The 24095-nt window shown below is 44.8% G+C and overlaps 1 protein-coding gene across 5 annotated transcripts; it reads left to right on the top strand.

Moving 5' to 3' along the window:
- The first annotated feature begins 200 nt into the window (after window positions 1-200).
- NSUN4 (NOP2/Sun RNA methyltransferase 4) lies at window positions 201-23743 on the top strand. Of its 5 annotated transcripts, XM_061412112.1 has the most exons (7): window positions 1825-2542; window positions 4204-4872; window positions 5371-5714; window positions 11105-11259; window positions 14973-15133; window positions 22424-22548; window positions 23131-23743. In XM_061412112.1, the coding sequence occupies exons 3-7, from the start codon at window positions 5425-5427 to the stop codon at window positions 23405-23407; spliced, it is 1008 nt and encodes a 335-aa protein (XP_061268096.1). In that variant the 5' UTR covers window positions 1825-2542; window positions 4204-4872; window positions 5371-5424; the 3' UTR covers window positions 23408-23743. The 5 variants fall into 5 exon arrangements, with proteins under 5 accessions (XP_061268093.1, XP_061268092.1, XP_061268094.1 ...); XM_061412110.1 differs by lacking the exons at window positions 1825-2542; window positions 4204-4872 and adding an exon at window positions 869-1483; XM_061412111.1 differs by having other exon boundaries at window positions 1825-4593.
- Window positions 23744-24095: the final 352 nt, after the last annotated feature.

The following is a 24095-nucleotide window of genomic DNA, read 5'->3' as shown; positions in this document are numbered from 1 at the left end:
GATGCTTTCCGATACACATGCAGGCAGGCTTTAAATGGGGGACGCTCAGATGAATTATGGCAGGCTAGATATTTCGGTTAAGGTAATTAATTAAAAATTTATAATTTATTTCAATATCTCTACCTTTGTTCTCTGCATCTCAGGGTTTGAGCAGTCTCTTTTAAGTATACATTGTTACATTTTTTTTTTTTTTCTTTTTTGGCCATGCAGAGACATTACTTTGCCAACAAAGGTCCGTCTAGTCAGGGCTATGGGTGTTCCTGTGGTCATGTATGGATGTGAGAGTTCGACTGTGAAGAAGGCTGAGCACCGAAGAATTGATGCTTTTGAACTGTGGTGTTGGAAAAGACTCTTGAGAGTCCCTTGGACTGCAAGGAGATCCAACCAGTCCATTCTAAAGGAGATCAGCCCTGGGTGTTGTTTGGAAGGAATGATGCTAAAGCTGAAACTCCAGTACTTTGGCCACTTCATGCGAAGAGTTGACTCATTGGAAAAGAATGATGCTGGGAGGGATTGGGGGCAGGAGGGGAAGGGGATGATAGAGTATGAGATGGCTGGATGGCATCACTGACTCGATGGACATGAGTCTGAGTGAACTCCCGGAGTTGGTGATGGACAGGGAGGCCTGGCGTGCTGCGATTCATGGGGTCGCAAAGAGTTGGACACGACTGAGCAACTGAACTGAACTGAGTGCAGCATGTTGGGAATGTTAGTTCCGAAACCAGGCATCAAACACATATCCCCTGCATTGGCAGCTCGGAGTCTTAATTGTACTCATCTCACACGCTAGTAGAGTAATGCTCAAAATTCTCAAGCCAGGCTTCAGCAATACGTGAACCATGAACTTCCAGATGTTCAAGCTGGTTTTAGAAAAGGCAGAGGAACCAGAGATCAAATTGCCAACATCTGCTGGATTATGGAAAAAGCAAGAGAGTTCCAGAAAAACATCTATTTCTGCTTTATTGACCATGCCAAAGCCTTTTACTGTGTGGATCACAATAAACTGTGGAAAATTCTGAAAGAGATGGGCATGCCAGACCACCTGACCTGCCTCTTGAGAAACCTGTATGCAGGTCAGGAAGCAACAGTTAGAACTGGACATGGAACAACAGACTGGTTCAAATAGGAAAAGGAGTACGTCAAGGGCTACAGTTTAGAGGGTCGCAAAGAGTCGGACATGACTGAGCGACTAAAAACAACAACAGCAAGAACAACAAAAGATCCCTAGCTGGGCGGGGTTTGCACTCGCGTCGTATCGGAGGGCGGAGCCCCAAGAGAGTCAGCCGTAACGCTCTCCCCTTTTCGTCCACAGTGGGGCACACCACCTCTCCGGAACCTGAGCGTCTGCTTTTGAGGTTCCGGTCGGAATTACAAAGCGGCGCACGACGACATGGCTGCGCTGGTAGTGAGAGGTGTTCGGGACATGCTGAAGCGTGCGGACTTCGCGACGGTCCCGCGGAGACAACGACATAAGAAGAAATGGGTAAGGTCCAGTGACGGCAGCCTTTTACCGCCGCCCCTCGGGAAACTTATCCAGCCCTGTCACATCTCGCACCCTCAGTTCGTTCGCTACTCCAGCGCCGCTGGAACGCTTTGGGTCACCTTTCCCCCACCCTTCAGGCGGCGTGACTAGGTGCCTTCTCACCTCTGTAGTCTTCGCCTCTCGCCGCCTTTTTATTTCGTCACAAGTCTTCGGCTGCCCCTCTAGTTAGGTCTGCGGACTCCAGACTCCGCCCCTCTAAGTTACGTCATCACCTCCGCCCTCATTTTTTCAGTTCTGTCACGCCTCTTGTTTCCGGCACTTGGTTACCTTCCCCTGGACCCCCACTAACCTTTCCACTTCCCTTCCTCCCTTTCCCCCTCCCTCCCCTTTTTTCCCACCCTACCTCCCCTTCCTCCTCCCCCCATGACTTCTTCTCTGCCTTTCCTCCTAGACCTTCCTGCCCCGCCGTCCTCTCCGCTAGGAAAGTGACGTAGTGACTTACCTTTCCCTCCCGGGTTTCTGCTGCCCTCCGGGAGAGGATTCAACCCCATTCCTCACCCTCGAGCTGCCTCTGGCTCCCAGGAAAGGTTATAGCGACCACCTCCAGACCTTTCCCCCAAACCAGGCAAAAGGTTCAGCGACTCCTCCCACCTTATGGGCTCTCCCCACTTGTCCAGAGCCCCTTTCTCTGGCCTCACTTGTAGCCCTGAAATTTCTTCCCTAACCGGCCAGCCCTCCTCCCTGCCCCGACCGATTCTTTCCCGGCCGCCACCGCCCTCCTCCCCAACCCCGCAGGCTCTTCCGCGCCCAGGGGGATGTTTTGAACCCAGTTCTCCACACCTAGGAAGGCCCTCCTGCCGGGAGCCTATCCTGTCGGGTTCGTCCCCTCCAAGTCCTTGTGTTGAGCGGTTCCGCCTTGTGGGATCACCTCCTGCCCGTCAGCGGAGCCCTCATTGCAGCTGGATCAGCCCTCCGAGAACACCACGTCCCTGTCCCCGAGGCCCTTACATAGACCAGCACAGATACCTCTATTACTATGGTGGATACCCTCCAGCCCTGGTAACCAACCCGGTGACCTCCCCACCCCTTACTCATGTGCCTTTGGAAACTGGCCCCGTGATTTCACCGCCTCTTACTCACAGGTCCTTGGGAACTGGGCTTGTAATTTCACCTCCCCTTGCCCATCGGCACATGGAAACTAGACCTATAATTTCTCCACCTCCTCAGAGGATTTTGGATACTGGGCCCATGACCTCTACTCTGCTTTCTTCCTGGTCCTCAGGGAGAAGTTACAATGATCCTCCTCTTTCCTCAGCATCTTCCCCACCCACTGACAACTTTTACCATGGCCATGTTAAGCGTCCAGACTCTCATGAACCTAAACCACAGCTTGACCCGACTTTTGGGAAAAATTATTGTGGCTCCCCACTTTCCTCCCAACCAGGCACATCTAGTTGTCCCAGCTCACCTCAGGAGGGCTCTTATCACTATTCCCATCTTCTCCCAGAGGCCCACATACCTGCCCCTGGGAACCCTTACTATGCCATCCACCTATCCCCTGGGAGTACTGGCAACCCCCAGTTACAGGATTCCAGTAAGTCTTGCTTTGAGTCCATTTATTCCTGGGAGACTGGTGGGAGCTCTTATCTCCGAATAACCCCAGGTGCTATGATTTCTGGTCCCACCTGTCCCCAGGAACCACCTCTTCCCCTGTCCTCCCACTGTCCTTGTTCTGCCTTCTTCCCTTCACCTCCAGGCAACCAGTTTATGAATCCACCCCAGTCACCCCCCTGCAGAAGCTGTAAGGAATCCCCTCTCCCTGTGCCCATTTGTCCCCAAGCAAAGTCTCCCAAATCCTCAGAGGTAAAACAACCACATTCTCCCCACAGATGTCACTCCCTGGTCACCGAGCACACTCCTGACCAGCCCAGCGCCCCCAAGCCCAGCTCCTCTCCTCCACCTCCCTCCCGCCCTTCTGGCGTCTCTGGTCCTTCTTGTATGGTGACAACCATCACAACTTGCTCAAATTCCTGCCCCAAAGAACTTCCCCAAGGGACTACTGCACCTGCTGTGGTTCCTAGAACCCTCAAAACAGTTATCCCTGCTTCCCTTCCCCTTCGCCTTCCTTGTGATCCTATCTTACCCAGTAGTTATGCTCAGACCAGCCCCCGAGGACCCCCCTGTAGTACCCATGTATATTCCATGGTTCCCCCCACCCTCGATCCTGGCCTACTCTCTGGTCCCCTCAATCAATGCACAGGTCCCCTTCAGTGTCATAACCAGCCTGTGGTGCCCCCTGGTGGCACTTACGGCACTCCCCGGGGCCCACTCCAACCTCATCGCCAGCCTGTGGTGCCTCCTTGTTCTACCCACATCTATTCTTTTATCCCTTTGAGAACACCCTTTGACCCCCAAAATTTACCCATTGCCCCCAGAGCCCGGGGTCACCTTGATGCTATGCCATGTGGCCTCCACGTCTACTCCATGGCTTCTCGAGACTCCCACAAGGAGTCCTCCCAGATTCCCTACAGCTGTCCTGTGCCTTCAACCAAGAGTTCCAGCTGTAGCACTAGTGCCAGCTGTAGTTCACTTTTGGTTATTAGTGAATGCCAAAGTAGTGACAGCAAGAACATCCACCAAAGCGCAAGTGGGAGCCAGAGTGAGAGTGCCCATTGCCCTAGCACAACTTGGACTCAAAGAAAGACTTTCCATCTTAGCAGAAGTCGGAGTGGGAGCAATAGTACCCAAGAAAGCACAAATAAAAACCGGAGAGAGAGTCCTCTACGTTTTGAAGATCAGTGCCAGAGTGAAAGTACCAGACCTAGCAAAAGTCAGGGCCCAATCAAGAGTGCCCTTCGTAACAGAAGTCGGAGCCCAAGCAAGAGTCCTCACCGTAGCAGAAGGCAGGGCCAGAGCAGGAGCCGGAGCAAGACTCGTCCCCGCTGTGGCAAAAGTCCGGGGCGGAGCAAGAGTCCCCACCGTAGCAGAGGTCAGGGTCGCAGCAAGAGCCCCCGCCGTAACAAGAAATGAGGGCAGAGAAGGAGTTCCAAGCAACCCAAAAATCTAAGCCAACACAAAACTCATAGACGGTAACAGGGCTGCCAGCCATAGTAAGTATATTCCAGCTGTGGCATCCAGGGCCAACTTGTGGACTCCTCAGCTGAGATCTTTTTCCTCTTTCGACCTATTTCTGTACTCTTCAAGCCTGACTCACGCCCCTCTCTGCGGCCCCCGTAGCAGTCGTTCTGTAAGTCCCCACTTTGATTCACACTTCAAGGTTTCTGTGAGCTCTTCTCATCCCGCCTTCCTGGAATCTGGGGACTTTCCCCAGATGACCCTCAGCCCTGTGATACTGAACATTGTGGTGTCAGTCACTGCATGACCTTTAGGTAAGTTACCCTCACCTCTCCACCAAATGTAGAAGGTTGATATTTTTTGTATCCCACTGCACTGTCTCTTGTGGTGCTCATCTAATCTAGGAGATGTGAAAGTGCTTTAGAAAATGGAAGGACTGTTCAGAAAGAAAAAAAATGTCTCCCATCTTTAAATCTGTTCTTTGCCCAGGGCCTCTATAGTTGCTACCAACCTTCTATAGACTCTACTCAAGAGTCCTCTCCTAGGTCTCAAGGAATGCCCTCATTTTTGGTGAACCCCACATGCTATTGTGAGAGCTAAAGTTTACTTTCACAACATGGAGTTAGAAAGGCCGGTTTCCCACTACTTTTCTCATACGCTTTTGCTCTGGCAGGCAGAGGCACGATGCAAAGGCAGGAGTGGGCACTTAGCTGGACCCATGTTTGCCCCAGCACTCTAAGGTGGTGGTGGGCTCAGGCAGTAATGGGATAGTGAGGCCTAGAAGACTTACAGGCCTGTTCTCTTTCTTCCAGGCTTCCACAGAGCCCAAATTTCCTGCTACTCGACTGGCTCTGCAGAATTTTGACATGACCTACAGTGTGCAATTTGGAGATCTCTGGCCATCAATCCGGGTCAGTCTCCTCTCAGAGCAGAAGTATGGTGCACTGGTGAATAACTTCGCTGCTGGGGATCGTGTGAGTGCTGAGCTGGAGCAGCTGAAGGCCAGGGACTTTGTGAATGAAGCTGTCTTCCACAGGGAACCAGAGCCTGAGAATAGCCAAACTGCTGCTCCATCCCCTGCGTCCTGGGCTTGCAGTCCAAATCTTCGTTGTTTTACTTTCACCAGAGGGGATGTCAGCCGTTTCCCTCCTGCCAGGTAGGATCTGGATCGAGGCTGGGGCTGTGCTGAGTGTCTGCCAGAAGTATACAGGAAGAGATGCAGCTCTTGTCCTGTTTAATAGGAATCCTAATATTGCTAATATTTACTAAGTGCTTATACATGTTGGGCCTTACTTCCTTTTGTTCTGTCAGCAGTCCTCTGAGGTGGGTAATATTACTGTTTTTCTTTCATCTTTGAGGAAACTGAGGTGCAGAGAAGTTAAGGTTCTTACTTCTGTAGGTCCTTTAGGTAGTAAGTGGTATAGCTAGTATTTAGACCGAGGCAGTCTGACCCCTGCACTTTGAGGGGTCAAAGTACCTTCACTTTGAGCCTGGTCTGTGCTACTGCCTAAGAAAGGAAAAAAACTTACACTTCTTATATGAGCACTTACTGCACCCTCTCTAGTTAAAATGTGTTATTTACAATTGCTTTCTTATTTTGCCCCCATCAGAGAGAGTAGGACAGGTAACCTCATGATACCAAAGAAGTGGGCCTTGTCTAGGAAATAGGGCTTGCTTAGGAACACAAAGTTAGTACTAGACTGGGGAAAAGAAAGAAGACCTTCCAGACATCTTATCCAATGCTCAGATGTATATGAATTTGAATGAAAAAAGATTCTGTAATAAAATGCTAAATTGTGTTTTAGAAATTGAGAAAAGGAGAGCTCAGTGGTAGTTGTAGGATGTGGGAGTTGATATTTGAAGGAGTGTTTCTTTCATTCAGCAAATATTGTCTACCAAATGCCAGGCACGCTAAATTGCACAAGTCACCATGGAACTTGCAGTGTAGTGAGGGAGATAACTGTTGACTATTTATGGTTGTGATAAGTGCTACAGAAGAAAAGTACAAGATGCCATGAAGTCTTTTTTTTTTTTTTCCATGAAGTCTTATAGTTAGAAGATCTAGTGCTGAGGAAGTGAAATTTAAGCTAAGACCTGAAAATGAATAGGAATTAATAGGTGGCATGGGGTTGGGGATGGGAGTGTGAGGCTACAGAAGAAGTCTGTGCTCTGCTTAGTCGTTCAGTCATGTCCGGCTCTTTGCGACCCCATTGACTGTAGGTTGCCAGGTTCCTCTATCCATGGGGAGTCTCCAAGCAAGAATACTGGAGTGGGATCTTGCCAACCCAGGGATCAAAGCCAGGTCTCCCACCTTGCAGGCAGGTTCTTTACCATCTGAACCAAATAAGGAAGGTTTTACAGGCTATATGGGATTATGGACTTTTTCTCTAAAAGGAAGAGAGAGGCATGAAAGGGTTTTTTGTTTGTTTGTTTTGTTGTTGTTTTTATTTGGCATCTGGGATCTTAGTTCCTTGACCAGAGATTGAACTCGTGCCCCCTGCAGTGGAAGTACAGAGTCTTAACCACTGGCCACCAGGGAAGTCCCAGCCATAAAGGTTTTAAGCTGGAGAATGATGTAATCAGCTTTGAATTTTAAAAATATCATTCTGGCTGCTGTGTGGAAAATAGGTTGGAGAGAGGCAAGGCAGAAATGGGATTGTAAATTAGGAGTCTTTGCAGTAGTCTTAGTGGCTGGTTTGAAGGAAGGCTGTATGCTTAAGAGAAGTAAGAGATGAGGCTGGAAAAGTACATGGGAAGCCATGTATGGGAATCTTGAATTCCAGGAGCTTGCAGGTTGGGGAAAGGGGAGTTTCTTGGTGGTTGCTTATAAATGACTGGTTGCTTATAAATGGTTGCTTATAAATGACCCAGCTACCAGAGCTGGGTAGCTTTATACCGTGTGCCTTTTATTATTTATTGCTGTAAATGGCCAATATGTATTCTAGAGAACCACTAAAGAGGGGTTCAGAGCAGAGGAAAGGAATAACATAGAGTGATTATAAGCATGGGCTTTGGAGTTAAGAAAACCTAGGTTTGAATCCTGTCTTCACCACTTACTGATATTAGATATACAGGGCTTCGCTGTTGGTCCAATTGTTAAGGCTCCAAGCTTGCATTGCAGGGGCCACCATGTTGATCCTTGGATCCCTGGTTGGAGAAGTTTCTCATGCCATGAAGTGCAACCAAAAAAAAAAAAATAAGACATGTGGCATTGGATACCTGAGCCTTGGTTTCCTTATCAGGAAGATAACTTGGAAAGTAATGATAGTAATAGCTGACAAGTATAGCTCACTATGTGCCAGATACTGTAATAAGCATTTGACTTCTGTTAATTATTTCATCCTCACACTAATCCTATCTGGTACATACTCATTACAGATGAGGAAACTGAGGTACAGAGAAGTTGACTGATTTGCTGAAGGTCACACAACTGATGAGCAGGTGGGCTGCATTTGAGATCCAGGTAGTCTGGCTCTAGAATCTGAGTTCTCCTGCCTCATAGGGTTGTGGTAAGAATTAAATCAAATGATGTGTATTAAAAACCAAGTATAGTCCCTGCAATATAACACTTATACATAGTATCTCTTACTATTGATGTTATTGCCATCAAAGTTGTGTTTCAGGAAATTGTTTTAGTCACAGTGAGGAGGGCATAGATTGGAGCAGGGTTAGAGGCCGATTTGAAGGCCCTGGCTTTAGGCAGATCCATGGAGTAAGACCATGTTGTTTTCTAAGTTGCCTGAGGACACTCTGAGAACAGGGGGAAAGCAGATCTCTGTATTTGAATTTTTTCCTTCTTGTCTTGATGGATTCCCTGTAAATCAAGGGGATCTTAACTTCTGGGAAGTTCAAAAATGTATTCATGGAGTCCAGGAACCTCCTGAAATTGAAAAGTTGTTTTGCTTTTCTTTTTAAAATTTTAATTGCAGGATAATCGCTTTACGATGTTGTGTTGGTTGCTGTCATACAACAATGTGAATCAGCCATAAGTATACTGTGCCTTTTTTTTGAAAACAGATATTGTAGCTTTTAACCGATTCTTAAAACTATGAACCACCCCCCCCCCCCAAAAAAAAAGGTTGAGTAATGCTTCTTAAAGAAAGGAATTAAAATAAATTAATAAAAGGAAGGAACTTGATAAGAATGGGTTTTGTGAGCCAGTACACCTATGATAGCAATTCTATATTTTTCTCTGATTTCTTGTCTTTCTCCTTTGTGAGGTACAAGACACACAGTTTCACAGACAATTCAAGTGTGAAAGGATTGTAGCTCTTGTAGCTGATCCTTAGTGGTACTGTCTCGTGTGTTGTCACATCTTTCTCCCAGAGCTTTCCTGTCAGGGCAGCAAGGACCAAGTTTTCTGTCTCCTTGAGACTGTCCCCAAAGGCTGTCCATGCTGAACTGTGTCTCAGGCTGAATGACTGCACCGCAGTTGCCCTTATGACAACTGTGGGTGAGGAGTCCTTCTGTGACTATCATGTTGTTGTCATCCCCTCTACCCTAATGATTGCTGCCTCTATCTGTGTGTCATTAGCTCTCACTTGGACTCTCCTAACAGCCTTCTCACTGGTGTCTCTGTTTCTAATTTGTTCTTTCTAGCCTACCTAGCTTTCTAAAACTCTCACTAGCCGATCGTGTGATTTTCTTTAAAAAACTTTGGTAACTGCCTACAGGTTATAGTCCAAACTTAATATCTGTTACAACCTTGGCCTCTATTTGCTTTCCAACTTCAATCTCATGTACCTTGTATTTCTCAGTTCAGTTCAGTCGCTCAGTCGTGTCCAACTCTTTGCGACCCCGTGAACCGCAGCACGCCAGGCCTCCCTGTCCATCACCAACTCCCGGAGTTTACCCAAGTTCATGTCCATTGAGTTGGTGATGCCATCTAACCATCTCATCCTCTGTCGTCCTCTTCTCCTCCTGCCCTCAATCTTTCCCAGCATCAGGGTCTTTTCCAGTGAGTCAGCTCTTCGCATCAGGTGGCCAAAGTATTGGAGTTTCAGCTTCAACCCCAGTCCTTCCAATGAACACCCAGGACTGATCTCCTTTAGGATGGACCAGTTGGATCTCCTTGTATATCTACACACCACGTTTCTCACCGTGTCTGAAAGAAGCTATGAGTTTGGTTCTGTGCCTTTGGTTTTTTTGTTTTCTTCTGCTTAGAATGCACCTCTTCCCCACCCGACTCCCTTTTTTTAACCTAATGAAAGTCCATTGCTTCGTCCAAACTTAAGTCAGATAATTTTAACTCTGACAGGCACAATGGAAGGCATTCTTTTCTGAACCCAGAAAGAACTTTGTATCTCAATATGTAACCTAATAAAACTGAGTTCCTACCACACGCCATTCACTGTTTCAGGTGTTGGAGATGTTATAATGAACAAAACAAGACGAAGTCTCTACCTTCACTCTAATACGGAGAGAGAGAAGGAGAAAAATACACACACACACACACACACACACACACACACACACCCCTATACTTACAAAGTGAATAATAAATACTTTAAAGATAGATGGGAGTTCAGTTCAGTCGCTCAGTCGTGTCCGACTCTGCGACCCCATGAATCACAGCATGCCAGGCCTCTCTGTCCAACACCAACTCCCGGAGTTCACTCAAACTCACATCCATCGAGTCGGTGATGCCATCCAGCCATCTCATCCTCTGTTGTCCCTTTTTCCCCCTGCCCCCAATCCCTCCCAGCATCAGAGTCTTTTCCAATGAGTCAACTCTTCGCATGGGGTGGCCAAAGTACTGGAGTTTCAGCTTTAGCATCATTCCTTCCAAAGAACACCCAGGGCTGATCTCCTTTAGGATGGACTGGTTGGATCTCCTTGCAGTCCAAGGGACTCTCAAGAGTCTTTTCCAACACCACAGTTCAAAAGCATCAGTTCTTCAGCACTCAGCTTTCTTCACAGTCCAACTCTCACATCCATACATGACCACAGGAAAAACCATAGCCTTGACTAGACAGACCTTTGTTGGCAAAGTAATATCTCTGCTTTTGAATATGCTGTCTAGGTTGGTCATAACTTTCCTTCCAAGGAGTAAGCGTCTTTTAATTTCATGGCTGCAGTCATCATCTGCAGTGATTTTGGAGCCCCCAAAAATAAAGTCTGACACTGTTTCCCCAACTATTAGGGGCTGCTATTTTCAGATAGAGTGGTTAGGGCATACCAGTGCTTTTTTGGTGAGGTAACTTTCGCGGAGGACCTGAAAGAAGTGAGGAAGCAAATGAGGTATGTTTGGAGGAAATATGCTGCGTGCAGAAAGCAGAACAACTACAAAACAGGAGTATGCGTAGCTTAATTAAGGAATAGCAAGATGAGTAGTGTGGCTGGAATTGGGTGAGTTGATTTCTGTTTTAAAAGGCTGGCTGCTATGTAGATGAATGAGTGAGTGAGTACACAACTGAGGGTGGGTTGGAGAAATGAGTTTTTGCTGCATAGAGCTCAGTAATCCCTGAGGGTATGGACTTGAGACCTTGACTTCCAGTGGGTCTCCTGACTTGGCCTTTCACTCTAAGGTGGTCTCTTCTCTTCTAGGCTTGGCAGCCTGGGTCTCATGGACTACTACCTGATGGATGCTGCATCCTTGCTGCCTGTCCTAGCCCTTGGCCTGCAACCTGGTGACACCGTGCTTGACCTGTGTGCAGCCCCTGGGGGGAAGACACTAGCATTGCTTCAGACTGGCTGTTGCCGTAAGTTAGAGGGCTGTGTCTTGAGCAGGGAGGGCTCCCCTCCCCTCCCTCCCCCAGTCAGGGGCTCATTGAATATGATGAGCTCTCTGGTCCAGGTCAGAGGTAGGGGAGTACTTGCTAAGCTGGTTTGTTTTTTCTGTTTGCAGTGACTTCCTCTCTTTCTCTGTCAGGTGGCCAAGGAAGACTGCCAAGCAGAGCAAGGTCTTTGAAAGCAGATTAAAGCAAAGCCCTGATTAATCTACCACATGACACTTTTCACCCCTCTGCATCTTTTCCCTTTGTCTATAAGTTCCATTTTCTTAGCCTGACAGCTAAAATGATAAGATCTGGCCACAGCAGTCATTTAGAGCTTTAATATGTCATTATTCCCCAGGCTTTATGTGCTTCAGCCATATCCTGCTACTCTTTGTTGCCTGAATAAGGCTCTACCTTTGCTCATGTTACAGATTCTCTGTGGAATAGCCCCATCCTATCACCCTCTTAACTCTCAAGCCTCAGCTCAAGTGTGCCATCTCCAGGAAGTCTTCTCTCATGATCTCTGCTGGCCAGCTGCGAAGTGTGTCCTCTGTCTCCTGCGCTCTCACACTCTGGGCATCACCCTTGAAACAGTACATTAGCCTTGCATCAGAGGATAATGGGTATACATGTTCTTTCTCCCCAAGATAAGGAGTTCCTTGAGGACAGGTCTAAGACTTACTCAGTAGTATAGCTCAGCCTGGGCCTTGTTCATTGTAAATGTTCATTTCAGCCATCCATTTGCTGACATCCTGCCTTAATATAAACAGTATTTTTATCTTGAGAAAGATTCACAAGGAGGCTGTGATTTTTATTTATTCATTCATTCATTTCTTGGCTGTGCTGGGTCTTTGTTGCTGTGCACGGACTTTTTCCAGTTGTGGCAGTTGGGGTCTACTGTCTAGCTGCTGTGCTCAAGATTTTCGTTGCCGTGACTTTTCTGGTCACAGAGCATAGGCTCTTGGGTTCATGGGCTCAGTAGTTATGGTACACGGGCATAGTTGCCCCGTGGCATTGGAATCTTCACCCCATGACCCCTGCGTTGGCAGGCACATTCTTAACCACTGGACCACCAGGGAAGCCAGAAGGGAGGGGATGGCTGTGACACTGATCCTGGAGCTCAGCCAGGCTTCTCTTGCCATAGCCTTTTTTATTGGGCCTGGACCCTTCTTTTCCAGTTCTTATCAGCCAACTTGCACAGTTTGAATTAGCTTCCAGCCTCAAGGTAGGCCCTACAGGTGATTCAGAGAGGTACTACATTTGATTTCCACATTCTGGAAGTCCAGAGGGAATGAAGAAATGTTGATATGGCTTAATGGGTCCAATCACCCTAGGCTGGGCTATGCTGATCTGACTGACTGCTGTGAAAATTCATCAGAAGGGGGAATGGATAAGGTGGAGTTTCTTGGATGAGGAGGAACTAGAACTCAGAAGAGGAAGAAGGGCCAAAGAAGTAATTTAGAGTTGCTTTTCTAAAGGAGTTAGAGATAGGCCCAGAACTGGAACCCAGATTTTCTCTTCTCAATTGATATCCTGCTGCAAATTCTTCTTGAGCAGAGAATCCAATTTTGACTTCTTTGAGTGCCCTCAAAAATTAGGACATATTTCTTTGTGGGGAGACTAAAGTGGTTCACTCACTAGATAAAAGTATGTACTCTCTAGTTCTTCACCACAGTACCCACTGCTCTCTTTCATTCCTTGACTCCGAGGCCAGGTATCAATTGCCATTTATTATTAAGCTCACAGTAATATTTTTCTTAGAGCCAAGAGTGAAGTGAAATATTTCTCAAACTCGTGTCTATCACAAAAGGGAAAGTGAAAGGTAGATGGTGAATCATTCAGGTTTAGGCTTGGTTGTATACAATAGAAAACTCAACTAACTGACTTAAAGAAGAAATGTTTATTCTTCTCTTACGTATGAGAGCTGGAATATAGGCAGTCCAGGACTGGCATGGAGGCTCCACAGTTATCAGGGTTTCTTCTTTCTTTTTGCAACCTATTTTATTGCTGTCTTCCATCCTCAGGATTGCCTCATGCCTCCAACATGACTGCTTGACTACTGGAATTCCAATCATTACATTCAAATTCCAGGCAGGAAGAAAAGTCTGGACAAAAGGGGCACATCTCCTGATTGTATCAGCTTCTTTTTATTTATTTATTTTTAATTTTTTAAATTTAATTTTGACTGTACTGGGTCTTTGTTGCTTGGTGGGTTTTCTCTCATTGCCACAAGCAGGGGGCTACTCCCTAGTTGTGGTGCACGGGCTTCTTACTGCAGTGGCTTCTCTCGTTGAGCACAGGCTCTGGGGCGTATGAGCTTCGGTAATTGTGGCACATGGGCTTAGTTGCCCCTTGGCATGTGGAATCCTCTCAGATGAGGGATCAAACCCGTGTCCCCTGCATTGGCGGGTAGAATCCTAACTACTGGATCACCAGGAAAGTCCCTGTATCAGCTTGTGTTTTTTATATATAATTTTTATTTATTTTTGGCTGTGCTGGGTCTTTGTTGCTGCGTGGGCTTTTCTCTAATTGCAACGAGCAGGGGCTACTGTCCAGTTGTGGTACGTGGGCTTCTCATTGCGGTGGCTTCTCCTGTTGCACAGCACGGGCTCTAGGGCACACAAGCGTCAGTAGGTGCAACCTGTGGTATTAGTAGTTGCGGCTTCTGGACTCTAGAGCATAGGTTCAGTAGTTGTGGAGCTGGGGCTTAGCTTCTCCATGGCATGTGGGATCTTCCTGGACCAGGGATTAAACCCATGTCTCCTGCATGGCAGGTGGATTCTTTACCACTGAGCCACAAGGGAAGCCCTGTATCAGCTTCTTTTAAACATCTTACCAGAAGTCCCACACAGTAATTCTGCCTACAACTCACTGACCAGAACTTAGTCTTATAGTTTTACTTAGTTGTAAAAGGAGGCTGGGAAATGTAGTCTTTTGGGGGATATTGCTCCCCTCTCTCTCAAATAAAATTGGAGTTCTGAAACTAAGGAATTGTTGTTTAGTTGCTCAGTCATGTCTGACTCTTTTTTTCCTCATGGACTATAGCCCTTCAGGCTCCTCTGTCCATGGAATTTTCGAGGCCAGAATACTGAAGTAGGTTGCCATTTTTTTCTCCAAGGGATCTTCCTGACCCAAGGATTGAACCCATGTCTCTACGTGTCCTGGATTGCAGGTGGATTCTTTACAGCTGAGCCGCTGGGGAAGCCCATACTAAGGAATAAGAGTAGAATTTAAATTGGGGGTAAATAATATGTAGTATCTACCAAAGATGAAGAGAAATGTATATTTCAAGAAAGGTGAGAGAGCATATTTTTTAAAGAAATAAATGTTTTAGCCTAGTCTGCTTTGTTTATTTATATAACCTTTCTGGACTAAGTTGGTGTTTGCCTTTGCAGCCCCCACTCCAGAGTGTCTAGTACTGTGCTTTGCATATAATAAATGTTTCTCCTCCACTTGCCCCTGCCTTGGGGGTCTGCGTTGATTGGCTGTGCCTGAGAATTTGTCTGACTCTCCATCGGCACCGTTGCTGGTGGGATGCTTTGTTGTGCAATGGCCTCTGAAGTTTCTTTATACCTGCAGGCATAAGATGTTCCTACTACCCAGAATGTTTATAGATGCAGTGCAATTCCTGTTAAGAGTCCAAGGGCGTTTTTTTACAGAGGTAGAAAAAAACAATCCTAAAATTTATACTCCCACAGGCAATCTCGCTGCCAATGATCTCTCCACGTCACGAACGAGCAGGCTACAGAGGGTCCTTCACAGCTATGTGCCTCAAGATGTCAGGGATAAGAATCGAGTTCGAGTCACATCATGGGATGGCAGGAAATGGGGAGAATTGGAGGGGGACACCTATGACCGGGTGAGTGATTCCTTACCTGGGACATCCAGCTAGCCAAACCTGGCATTCCCTCCTGGTGCTAGGCCCTGATCGGGTAGGATCTAGCCATATGTATTGGAAGATGTAGGGCTGATTGTGGACCTGGCCAACTCTCTCCTTAGGTGATGTGATGAAAACAGCCATCTGTAGAACTGTCAGTTCAGCTTAGATGACTGCCTGCTATCTTGATTAGAGGGAACAAAAAGAGTTTGAACCTGTCTGGCTGGAAAAAAATTAATTAGGCTTATTTTATTTCACTATTCACTTGGCTGCACAGTAACCCTCATTAAAGTAAGTATGATTAAGCTCATTTTATTTAGTTTTGAATATTTATACAGTACATGATGTAAAATGCAGAAGGCTCAATATGGTATCTGGAGAAAAGTGTGTTTTCTTCTTAATCCTGTCTCACAGCTGTCTATTTCCTCTCCCTACATATTGTCTGTATTTTCTTCTGTATCCCCTTAAAATATTTTCTTTGTGTATATACAAATATAAATGTGTATATAAAAAATAATAGGAATGGTAGTGTATTATGCTTACTATTCTGAACTTTGTATTTTTTTTTAGTTAATAATATGCCCTGAAGTCAAACTTTTGGTTTTGTTTTTGGAGTATGATTGCTGGATAACAGTTTATATGTACTTAGGATATTGACAGAGGTTACTGAATCACTCCCTGTGAAGGCTAAATCAGTTTCACTTCTACTGGTAATGAATAAGGGCACTATTTCCTCATATCCTGCCACCATTGGAGTTATCCAACTTTTTGGTTTTTGCGGAAAGTCATTTTACATCTTTAAGTTATTTATATTTTCTTTTATTTATTATTTTTTAAATTCTTATTTTTATTAGAGTATAGTTGCTTTACAGTGTTGTGTTAGCTTCTGCTTTATAGCATGGTGAATCAATTATAGCATGGTGAATCAGTTATATGTATCCCCTCTTTTTTAGATTTCCTTCCCATTTAGGTCACCACATACCATTAAGTAGAGTTTCATGTGCTCTACAGCAGGTTCTTATTAGTTATGTGTTTTATACATAGTAGTATATATATGTCAATCCCAGTCTCCCAGTTTATCCCACCCCCTCTTCCCTCCTGGGCCTCCCTGATAGTCAGTTGGTAAAGAATCTGCCTGCAATGCAGGAGACCCCAGTTCGAATCCTGGGTCGGGAAGATCCACTGGAGAAAGGATAGGCTACCCACTTCAGTATTCTTGGGCATCCCTTGTGGCTCAGCTGGCAAAGAGTCTGCCTGCAATGCGGGAGACCTCAGTTCTTTTCTTGGGTTGGGAAGATCTCCTGGAGAAGGGAAAGGCTACCCACTCCAGTATTCTAGCCTAGAGAATTCCATGGACTGTATATGGGGTTGCAAAGAGTCAGACATGACTGAGCAACTTTCACTTTCACTTTCCCTTCCCTCCTTGGTATCCGTAAGTTTATTCTCTGCACCTGTGTCTCTCTGCTTTGCAGGTAAGTTCATCCATATAATTTTTCTAGATTCCACATGTAAGTGATATTTTATTTGTTTTTCTCTTTCTGACTTACTACACTCTATATGACAGTCTCTAGGTCTATCCTTGCCTCTGCAGATGGCACAATTTTGTTCCTTTTTATGGCTGAATGATGTTCCATTGTATGAATATATATATGGGAAGATTCCCCTGGAGAAGGGCATGGCAACCCACTCTAGTTTTCTTGTAGGCTTCCCAGGTGGCTCAGTAGTAAAGAATCTGCCTGCCACTGCAGGAGAGGAGGGTTTGATCCCTGGGTAGGGAAGATCCCCTGGAGAAGGAAATGGCAACCCACTCCAGTAGTATTGTCTGGGAAATCCCATGGACAGAGGAGCCTGGCAGGCCATAGTCCATGGGGTTGCAAGAGAATCTGACATGACTTAGCAATTAAACAACAATAACAGTATATATGTACAACATCTTTATTCCTTCGTTGATAGACATTTAGGTTGCTTCAGTGTCTTGCCTATTGTAAATAGTGCTAAATGAATATTGGGATGCATGTGTCTTTTGAATTATGGTTTTCTCTGGTTATATGCCCAGGAATGGGATTGCTGGGTCATATGGTAGTTCTGCTTCCCAGGTGGCTCAGTGGTAAATAATCTGCCTGCCAGTGTCGGAGGTACAGGAGAGGTGGGTTCAATCCCTGGGTCGGGAAGTTCCCCTGGAGAAGGAAATGGCAACCTACTCCAGTATTCTTGCCTGGAAAATCTCATGGATAGTGGAGCCTGGCAGGCTACAATCCATGGGGTCACAAAGAGTCGGATGCGACTGAGTACACACACACACACACAGAGTAGTTCTGTTTTTAGTTTTTTGATGAACCTCCATACTATCCTCCATAGTGGCTGCACCAATTTACATTCCCACTAACAGTGGAGGCGAGTTCCCTGTATTTTCTAATCGGCACATTCTAAAATTATTTATTTAAAATATATACTTCTAAAAATATAAAATATATGTATACAGCTATTGCCTCTGTGTTGTCATCTGACGCATTTTTCCCTTCTGTTCAGTTCTTACCATCTTGCCTCAGCCACTCTAAGACATGGAAAGAAAGACCAAGGCTTATAGAATCTTGGATAGCTTGAGAGACCTGCTTCCCATCTGTGTAGGAATCCCCTATTCAACCTTTTTGGCATACAGGCAGCAGAGTAGAGGGAGCATGACCTCTGCTGTCGACCTAACTTGTTTTTGTATCACAGAGGTGCCACTTATTGACTTTGAGACAGCTGCTTGATCTCCGTGAACTTCAGCCTCTTTGTTTGTAAAATAGGAAATGATTATTATGAGGATTAATAATGAGCATATCCAGGGAAAGTGCTCAGTACATCAACTGGCTATGAAGATTAAACAGGTAGTAGCCATCATCATTATTCAGCTTGTGTTTGCATACTTTTGGTGACAGGGGCTCACTCAGGTTTTGTGTTGAACACCTCTGCTATTAGAAAAATTCTTTCTCTTACTGAATTAAAATCTCTTGATTTTATGGTATATGGCTGAGTTCAAGGATTCTAGAGTCAGACTGCTTGGTTTGGAATCCTGGCTCCATCACTTACCAGCCAGAGAAGTTAACCTTTCAGTTTAAACTTCAGTTTCTTCCTCTGTAAAGTAAGGATAATATTAATGCCTATCCCATAGGTGGAGATTAAATAGAATGCATGTAGAATGCTCCTGGCATATAGAAAGCATTTAATAATATTGTCATCATCACAGTCCCTTTTATTTTTATTATTTCCATTCATTAATTCTAGCTATGCCTTCTGTAACAATGCACTGCCTCCCATTTCATGTGAAATGGAACATTTCAGACAAACATTTCAGATGTTTGTCTGAAGCATTTCAGATGTTTGAAAACAGCTTTAATGTCCTGAAGATGTCTTTGTTAATTTATTCATTGAACAAATAGTTGTGTACCACATACTGTGTTAGGCAAGTGTTAAGCACTTCAGATTCAAAGAAGAATACTATCTCAGGACTCCATACACTCTTGGTAATTTCGTTTCTACCCCAGCTCTACCTGGCCATCAGCTGGAGTGCCAGAGCTCCTTATTTTCATGGCAAGATAGACCTACCTGTCTTCCCACTTAACAGCTTCCCTTTTATATATGCCGCATTTATACCTTTTCCAATCTCTTTATATTTAGCCTTATTAAATAACTACCCTTTAGATATGTCTCTCATATACTCCCTAGAATTGGGTTTTGCTTTTTGAACCAATCTGAAAATTTTTCTCTTTTAAAACAATTAATGTCCCTGATATATTTGGTTTTGGCTCTGTCAAAGTATTTACTGAGTTTGTTTTACTTACTGTTTCTTTCACTGTGTAATCTCTTAAATTTTTTTTTTATTTAGGAAGGTTTATATTTTAATTCTACATTCAGTTCAGTTCAGTTCAGTTGCTCAGTCGTGTCCGACTCTTTGTGACCCCATGAATCGCAGCACACCAGGCTTCCCGGTCCATCACCAACTCCTGGAGTTCACTCAGACTCACATCCATTGAGTCAGTGATGCCATCCAGCCATCTCATCCTCTGTCGTCCCCTTCTCCTCCTGCCCCCAATCCCTCCCAGCATCAGAGTCTTTTCCAATGAGTCAGCTCTTCGCATGAGGTGGCCAAAGTACTGGAGTTTCAGCTTTAGCATCATTCCTTCCAAAGAAATCCCAGGGCTGATCTCCTTCAGAATGGACTGGTTGGATCTCCTTGCAGTCCAAGGGACTCTCAAGAGTCTTCTCCAACACCACACTTCAAAAACATCGATTCATCGGTGCTCAGTCTTCTTCACAGTCCAACTCTCACATCCATACATGACCACAGGAAAAACCATAGCCTTGACTAGACAGACCTTTGTTGGCAAAGTAATGTCTCTGCTTTTGAATATGCTATCTAGGTTGGTCATAACTTTCCTTCCAAGGAGTAAGCGTCTTTTAATTTCATGGCTGCAGTCACCATCTGCAGTGATTTTGGAGCCCAAAAATTAAGTCTGACACTGTTTCTACTGTTTCCCCATCTATTTCCCATGAAGTGATAGGACTGGATGCCATGATCTTCGTTTTCTGAATGTTGAGCTTTAAGCCAACTTTTTTACTCTCCACTTTCACTTTCATCAAGAGGCTTTTTAGTTCCTTTTCACTTTCTGCCATAAGGGTGGTGTCATCTGCATATCTGAGGTTATTGATATTTCTCCCGGCAATCTTGATTCCAGCTTGTGCTTCATCCAGTCCAGCGTTTCTCATGATGTACGCTGCATATAAGTTAAATTAGCAGGGTGACAATATATAGCCTTGACGTACTCCTTTTCCTATTTGGAACCAGTCTGTTGTTCCCTGTCCAGTTCTAACTGTTGCTTCCTGACCTGCATACAGATTTCTCAAGAGGCAGGTCAGGTGGTCTGGTATTCCCATCTCTTTCAGAATTTTCCACAGTTTATTATGATCCACACAGTCTTTTTAATCCTGCCAACGGGCATGTGAAAAAATGCTCAACATTGCTAATTTTTAGAAAATGCAAATCAAAAATACAATGTGACTTCACACTGGTCAGAATGGCCATTATCAAAAAGTCTACAAATAATTGAGACTTTCCTGGTGGTCCAGTGGTTAAGACTCCATGCTGCCAATGCACGGAGTGCAGATTTGATCCCTGATCAGGGAACTAAGATCCCACATGCTGTGTGGCATGGCCAAAAAGATTAAAAAAAAAAAATTGTCTACAAATAATAAATGCTGGAGAGGTTGTGGAGAAGAGAACCTTCTTACATGGTTGGTGGGAATATAAATTGGTGCAGCCATTATAGAAAACAGTATGGAGGTTCCTTAAAAAACTAAAAGTAGAGTTGCCATGGGATCCAGCTATCCCACTCCTGGACATATGTCCAGACAAAACTATAATTAGCAGCATTATTTACAAAGAGCCAAGACTTGGAAGCAACCTAAATGTCCATTGACAGATGAGTGGATAAAGATGATGTGATACATATATTAAATGGAATATGCTTCAGCCATAAAAAAGAATGAAATAGTGCCATTTGCAGCAACATGGATGAATCTAGAGATTATCATACTAACTGAAGTAACTCAGACAGAGAAAGACAAATCACTTATAAGTAGAATCTTAAAAAAAAGATACAAATGAGCTTATTTACAAGATGGAAACAGATTCACAGGAATAGAAAACAAAGTTATGGTTACCAAAGGAGAAAGAGGGATGGGATAAGTTAGGGGTTTTGGATTAGTGGATGCAAACTACTGTATGTGGAATAGATAAACAGGGTCCTGGGAGTTCCCTGGTGGCCTAACGGTTAGAATTCCGGGCTTTCACTGCTGTGGCCTGGGTTGAATCCCTGGTCAGGGAACTGAGTGCCCACAAGCCACACAGCACAGCCAAAAGAAAAAAGGAACAAGGTCCTACTGCATAGCACAGGGAACTATATTCAATATCTTATAATAGAAAAGAATCTGAAAAATAATATATATGTGTTTGGTTTTTTTACTGAATCTCTTTGCTGTATACCAGAAACTAACACAACGTCATAGGTCAACTATACTTCAAATTGGAAAAAAAAAAAAGAAGCCATCAGCTTCAGCTCTGGAATGCCTCCTTGGATTTGTACTCCTGGTTTTTCTTTGGCTTCTACGGATTTCTCTAATTTTCTTTGAGCTATGCATTTAAAAATATTGACTTTTTAAAATTATTTTATCTATCCTTTTTAGGTGTTTTGTATTACAAGGGTTTCAGGAAACAGAGGGTATTGTCATGTGGTTTCTAAACATCCCAGTGACCCTTCTCTGAGCTTTCCTATCCCTTCTCTGAGCATTCTTATTTAATTAACGTCTCTTTTTCTGAACGCTAGTCCCATCACATTTCTTGAGATATGACCTGACCAGAGTACAAGGTAATCATTTATCTTACTCTGTGTGTGCTATATCAATTCATGTAGCCAAAGAATGCATCAGAATATTGAACTCTGGGTCATTACTAATTTACATGGAATTTCTGCTTAACTGAAAATTTACAGATCTTTTCCATAGATGATTTTTACTTTTTTGAAATGTAAATATAGGACTAGTTTTTGGGGGGAGGTCAGGGGCTCTTTTTGTTTTGTTTTGCTGCCCATCACAGTAGGCTTTTAATAAATAAATGCATGACTTTGTTTATTTTTGGCTGTGCTGTGTGACTTGTGGGGTCTTGGTTCCCTGACTGGGGATCAAACCCAGGCCCTGAGCAGAGAAAGTGGGGAGTCCTAACCACTGGACCGCTGGAGAATTCCCGAATAAGTGAATGACTTTGCATCTCTCACTTTAAAACTTTTCCATGTTGAATATGACATTGTTTTAGAATAAGATAATTTTGAATCCTGATCCTGTTACTCAGTGTATTAGGTACCCTTTGGGCATTATATCATCTGTAAGTTGGATGTTTTTATTCAAATAGCTAGGGACAGAGTTAAGGACAGAGCTCTGAAACACGGAAGACTTCTTTTTAGGTTGATATCAATTATTTAATTACAATTATTTATATGTTGGTTTTGGTTTTTTGACCAGCCATAAGTATACCTAGATGTACTATTTCCCCACTCTTTATTTCAGAGTTGTCCACCAGGTTAAAGTGAGAAGCTTTGTCAGATACTCTGCAGTTGGGGGATGGGCCAGGGGAGCACTCTGCTGAATCCTCCAGGTCAAGGGACTAAACTAGCCCTGACCTAAGGAAGAGGAGCCTGTAAGGAGCTCTAATTGTCGCCCTTTTACACTCCTGGGCAGGTGCTAGTGGATGTGCCCTGTACCACAGACCGCCACTCCCTTCATGAGGAGGAAAACAGCATCTTCCAGCGTTCGAGGAAGAAGGAGCGGCAGATGTTGCCTGTGTTGCAGGTGCAGCTTCTTGCGTGAGTAACAGATTTACAAAAACCCGGAGCTTTGGGAAAGAGTGATCTGGGAGTCTGGGGTGCTGGAAGCTGTTGCCAAGACCATCACCCATAGAAGGGTTTTCTGTTTGGGAATCTGCCTGAAGGAGACAAACATCACAGGATGGTCTTCCTCTGGGACATAAAAACTCTATGTGGTAGAAATACATAGCAGGATGGACTGCACAGATTGACTTTTACCTCCAGGCTAACCCCTAACCCCATGTCAATGATTAACACAATTTTGAAATATGTACTGAGGTCAAGGCTCTGTACAGCTGGGATAAGAACTTGGTTCATAGCCAGTATCAGAGTTTGGTCTATAACTGGAGTCAAAGATCAGGTGACTGTTTGAAGACAGCTTTTGGAGGAGAGCCCATGGAGTAAGGTTAGGTTACTCTCTGCTTTGAGAACAGCTTTTCAGATAATGTCATTGTGGAAGGCACACAGAGGCTAACACAGTCACCCATCCCACAGCTGGCTCCCCATCCTTCCATCTTCTGTTGCCCTTCTGCTTCTGGAAAGCTCATTAGTCACTGCCACTCTCTCTCTCTCTTTTTACAGGGCTGGACTCCTTGCCACCAAACCAGGAGGCCACATTGTCTATTCTACCTGCTCACTTTCACATTTACAGAATGAGTATGTGGTGCAAGGCGCCATCGAGCTCCTGGACAATCAATACAGCATCAAGGTTCAGGTGGAAGACTTGACTCACTTCCGAAAGCTTTTCATGAACACGTTTTCTTTCTTCCCATCCTGCCAGGTTGGGGAGCTGGTAATCCCAAACCTCATGGCCAATTTTGGGCCTATGTACTTTTGCAAAATGTGTAGAATGACTTAGCATCGCCCTGTTCCTGAAGTCCTGGTGTAGGAAGACTGGGTGTACTCTTGTGGAGACCAGTGGTAAATCTCCATCCCATTCAAGTCTTTCTATAGATGGTTTTCAGCAGTAGGAAGTAGGAGTTTTTCTGTCCTGCTGTCCAATTGTGGAGCATCAGCAGGTTTCTAACTCACTTATTACAACCCACTTCCAATCCCTACGCCCCATCTTTGAGCCTGTACTAAAGGTTCCTGCCCCATTAGGGGTTTAGGAGGAGGAACCAGTATGTTGTAAACTTGGGAAGAAGCATTTAGCCAATAAAATTGTTGAAGCTCCATCGAGCTGGGGCTAAAGTTGGGGGGGTCTCATGTCAGTCCAAGTTTTGTTAGTACCTCTTGTACCAGGTGCTGCTACTGAGCACTAGCTCTCAGGTACCCAGAGTCCAGGACCTCAGCCTGGTTATAGGCCTCTGGTTACAGAACCCCTCTCACACTTGAGATGAGTTTTGCATGATAAGTCTTGAGCAGTTGAAGTACCTACACAAGCCTGCCAAGTTTCTCCATATGGCCCATGATCTGATTTCAGGAACAAGTAACTGAAAATGTTAAGCCAGTGCATTATAATCTGCTTACTTAACATCAAGAAGGCTCTCCAGAGCCGAATAATTCAGGCATCCTCCTACTATCAACAGCACTGTTGCCCAAATCTG

This window comes from Bos javanicus, chromosome 3 (genome assembly GCF_032452875.1).
Source record: "Bos javanicus breed banteng chromosome 3, ARS-OSU_banteng_1.0, whole genome shotgun sequence".
NCBI classification, from domain to species: domain Eukaryota; kingdom Metazoa; phylum Chordata; class Mammalia; order Artiodactyla; family Bovidae; genus Bos; species Bos javanicus.
The sequence above is the reverse complement of the archived record's forward strand: the minus strand, read 5'-3'. Positions and strand labels throughout refer to the sequence as shown.

Bases quoted from the DNA above. Each gene is read 5' to 3' on its own strand.
- NSUN4 (XM_061412109.1), top strand. From the start codon at position 2,138: ATGGGCTCTCCCCACTTGTCCAGAGCCCCTTTCTCTGGCCTCACTTGT. The intron at 3,078-4,203 runs GTAAGTCTTGCT...CCATCTTAGCAG, and splicing joins CCCCCAGTTACAGGATTCCA to AAGTCGGAGTGGGAGCAATA.